This window comes from Halyomorpha halys, unplaced genomic scaffold (assembly GCF_000696795.3).
Source record: "Halyomorpha halys isolate HHAL.00 unplaced genomic scaffold, Hhal_1.1 Scaffold743.1, whole genome shotgun sequence".
Lineage (NCBI taxonomy): Eukaryota > Metazoa > Arthropoda > Insecta > Hemiptera > Pentatomidae > Halyomorpha > Halyomorpha halys.
The window spans coordinates 101205-105839 of record NW_027104794.1 but is presented as its reverse complement, the minus strand read 5'-3'; the positions used below and the strand labels follow the sequence as shown (position 1 = coordinate 105839).

At 28.4% G+C, this 4635-nt stretch overlaps 1 protein-coding gene across 2 annotated transcripts in view; it reads right to left on the bottom strand.

The window, feature by feature from the left end:
- Positions 1–4635, bottom strand: part of Sil1 (Sil1 nucleotide exchange factor) — a 23792-nt gene that overhangs the window by 4761 nt on the left and 14396 nt on the right. For both annotated transcript variants that reach the window (XM_014428701.2, XM_024363360.2), the window contains exons 5-7: positions 3913–4053; positions 3077–3256; positions 1657–1844 (exon numbers count right to left, since the gene is read on the bottom strand). In XM_014428701.2, coding sequence (XP_014284187.1) covers positions 1657–1844; positions 3077–3256; positions 3913–4053 — 509 coding nt within the window. The remainder of the gene's footprint in view (positions 1–1656; positions 1845–3076; positions 3257–3912; positions 4054–4635) is intronic.

Genomic DNA, 4635 nt, shown 5'->3' with positions numbered 1-4635 from the left:
CGTTTTGGCATTCATCAGAACTAAAAACAAAATAAGAGATAACATCCATAAGAGTGAAAAATAATAAAAACAATATAACCAAGAATTAATAATATTAGAAGGTATATTGAAATAAAAAGAATTTATATGAGGTAACAAACATTGAAAATATTAGAAAATGAAAAGAGATAAAAAATTATTCAAATATCAAAATCAAATATTGTATAATACAATTAATGAAAAGATTAAAATTAACATAATCAAAAATGTATGAAAGTAAGTAAAGATACTTATTCACTTTTCCTAACATACGTTACGGATGTGGTCGAAATAACTATATAAATTATATATAGAAGAATATAAATAAATATTATAAATTCTTATTATTCTAATATAATATGTTACCTTCTTATATCATTAAATGAGAAGCAATGGTTGGGGGAACGGTCAATGAACAACATAAATAACAATGTAATTATTAGTACTAACATTTCGGATATTTTCGACTAGAATTTCAAGCCTTCATCGGAGGAACAAGTGCAGGTCTCGAGCACAAGTAGTCAGCTGTCGCCCTGAAATTCTGGCCGAAACGGCAGTAATAAATAAGTTTTTACTTATTTGTGTTCTTTACTGAGCGCAGCCCCAATCATCTTCTCCTCACACACATATATATATATCCACGGTCCACTGTCAACTCCTCATTTTTATATTTTTTATCTTCTTAAATCTTAATAACATAATTTTCATTTTTTTGTTTATTCTATTATGTTTGTTATCTCATTTTATTTTTAGCCCTGGCGAAGGCCTGAAATTTAGGTCGAAATGTTGGGACAAATAAAATAAAATAAGCTTTGATTATTTGTGTTCATTACACTACTTCAATGACTAGACCCTTAACCCGTCTTCTCCTCATATTTTGATTTGTTTTATATTAACAGTCATAATATAAATATAATCTGTAACCATTATCCTCTATGTCCCTCGGAACTACTTCCATTGAATTTAGTTTTCAGGTTCTTGCCGATTAACAATAACTCAGGTTATCATCTTCTTATATTATTTATCTATTTTCCTACATTTATACAATTATTAACTCATCATTTATCAATTATATTGATTCCTCTGGTATTCTACCATACTTATAACATACTTCTTTTCTTTTTATCATATTTGTTATTACAAATAATAATTTCATGTTTTTATTTTTATTATTGATTATTGGGTTTGTTATTAATATTAATTCTATTAATTACAATTTCAATATTCTTTTAACATTATAGTCATATTACCTCCTTTAGAATGTTTGCATCTTTTTTATTTACGCCTGATAGCGACATGGGTGTCTAATAAACAATTTTTTCTGCTATTTTCAATACCCTTTTTTTGTAACCACGACCCAAACCTTATTTTATTAATTTGATTTGTGGTCAACTAATAATCTTTCAATATAATTGTTTTAAAAATAATAAAACTAAAAAAATAAATAGTTTGATACGACAACGATGAATTAATTATGATCAGTCGTGTGCAATTAATTAACGACAAATTTCAGCACATTCGAGTAAAATCTTGCATGAAATACGTGCGCTAGAAACACCTCATAAGTTCAATTACAGACCAAAATGAAAAAAAAATAAAATAATACATCAAAGTCTAAATATTCTCAAATCGTCCTACAGTTCATCCTTTTCTTTAGCCGTCTTCTCCTTCAATTTTTCCAAAGTTGAGTGTATTCTTAAATTATCAGCCGTGTCTAGATTTCTAAACCAAGCAGCTGTTTCGCTAGCGCCAGTTGCAAGTTCACGATACACTTTTGAGCATGACTTAGCAAGGAGTAACATTTCACGAGTGATTTCTTCAACAACCTAGAAATATTTACATATTAGTAATATTAAAGCAATATATTTTTTTTCTAAATATACAACATCTAATACCAACTTTACAAATATACAACAGCTAATATCAACTTTACAATCGTTCTACATCTCAACTACACAAGAATCAAACCCAGCACTTCTCCATCAACAAATCACCGGCATGAAAGCTAGAGGAGGCTGAGTAAGGACTCTATATCCTTCTGATTGATTTATGTAAAACTTTGAATTTATTAAAATAAAATAAATCATTCTAGAGTAATATGGAAATTATTTTAATTAGCAATAAATAAAAGGAATCTGGTATTTCACAGTTTTGGGGAATGTATCTTATAAAATCATCCTGCTTTTTAACTAACTCGCTATTTAGTCTCAAACAACACATTAATTTTTTTTTCCTCGCAAAAAAGCGAGCCACCATTATTGTTTTGGCATTATGTCATTTTGACACAAACATAAGCTAGAGAGTGTTATTTTGATTTATTTTGTTTTTCTAGTTTCTAACTCTTAGTTATTGAAGCAATTGCTAATTATGAATTGTATTCCTTATCGTTCTTGTGCAGTGCCTACTTGCAAAGATACTACTACAAAGACTTCACAACAGTTGTTTATCCAAGTACCAAAACAAGAAACATTCGGTAAGAGACCCAAAATTATCACTGAATCTAAAGAACTATTATATTTATGTGAATATCATTTTGATATAAGTATAACTCAAGATACAAATTCTTATTTCATTAGAGGTAATGGTTATTCTGAAAGATTACTTAAAATAACTAAAAATGCAATGATTCCGGTTTGAAAACGATATGGAGAATTATGTTCGATATAAAATAATGTGTTCAGTGAAAATTTAATAATAATTTAAAAATAGCTAAAAAGCGTAAATCTCTAAATCATTGTTGTTAATGTCTAAGTGATGTCACATATGAAACCATCATGGTGGCTTGCATTTTTCATCTGTTGGTACACAGATTAAAAATCTTAGTTTACAAAATTAAAATTGAAAATTAATCCTGCATTTATATTAATTAAAATATATATTACTGGGTTTCTGAATTTACTGAACAAAATATCATTATTTCAATTACTTTTTTTTTAGACACCAAATACACTATTAGCATATTTTTTAGTTTTGCAGTCCCTGCTTAGCACCAAGCTGAAACATCGGACTGAATCTCGAAATAGGAAAATGAAAGCAGTAATATTAAACACTTAGTTACCTCATCGTCTTGGGGATGTCGCATGAGCAGTTTCAGAAGAGCCTCGCACCAACCCTCTTCTTCGAGGCGCAAAGTTAAAGACATAGAACTGTATTCCATGCCTTTGATTTTCTCATATCCCCCTTCGGCTGCTTCTCTCCCTTCTTCGAGCAGATCTCGAATAAGAGTAACTGCTTTTAGCTGTAACATTAATCGTAATACTTATTTAAAAAAATATATATATTACATTGTTAATATTATTAAATTATAACAATTATCACTTTTTTTTATTCCTTCCAGCCAAAGAAGACTATAAATAACTGCACTTGATATTAACAAAAGTTTTCACTTTTGACATTAGGCTAAATCTAGGCACTTTTTAATGTACTGTATTTATTAAATAAATAAAAAGGTTAATTTTACAAAATAATCATTATTTTAGGAAATATCAATCAAATAACTTTTGTATTTATTTCTTGAGCTGTCTAATCGAGGTAGGTCCGCCACTAAGCAGAAATGGAGAACCCGCTTAGTAAAATAAAAATTCTTTTCAGTGGATAAGTGGTTTATTTATTTTGTTTTTTTGATTGATTTGAAAGGTTCACTATACAAAACAAACTAAAGTGGAAAAAACAAAGAATGAAATTAAACAATCAAACAAACTGAAAAAAGAAAATGAATTAACCTTACCACATACTTCAATAGTAGTTCTGGTTATTCAGCAGCAGTTATCTTACCAAATTAAAAGCCAGACATTATTATGTCCAGCTTCTAATTTGATGATATCTTCTACTCAAAACTTTTTCGTAATTGAATATTAACGGAGTATAAAAACTATAGGTATGGTATAAACAAACCTGTCTCTTAAGATGTTCACTGGCATCTGATTGGAACTGTTTGATAAGAATCGAAAGCCCTCCTTTGTCAAGGAACACTCGCTGACCGGCCGGGAAGCCTCGAATCAGGCAGGATAAAGCGTAAAGGGCACTTGTCTTGACCTGTAAAGCATTTAATAATAATATTTATTATTATAATTAAAAGGAAATTTGTGGAATAGGACCATAATAATAATAAAATTGGGTTTATACAATGACAATAAATTAGGCAATTATCTCAACAATATAAAAGATAAAATTGATAATAAGGAAAAACAAAATGTAATTTACAAAATTCATTGCCAGAATTGTGAAGCAGTGTATATTGGAGAGACTTAAAAAAAAATTAAAAACTAGGGTTGAGCAACATAAGAGTAATTGTAAAAATATAAACATAGCACTGGCACAACCTAGCATAAAGTATAAACATGATTTTGATTTTAAAAATCCAAAAATTTTAGACATAGTAAAACACAAAAGAAATAAAAAAATAACAGAAGCAATATATTGTAATATGCTCTTTTTGAGTAGATAATATATTTTTGATGTATAAAGGGTTTTGATATGTTTTATTTTATGTATAATTTTAATATTGTTATTTGTTATTTTAAATTATAAAGCAAGCTAACCAGTTTTCTTTGTCTAAAAGAAATACTTGTATTCCAAACAAATCCAAGATGGCGGTATGTTGTTAAGGCCACATTG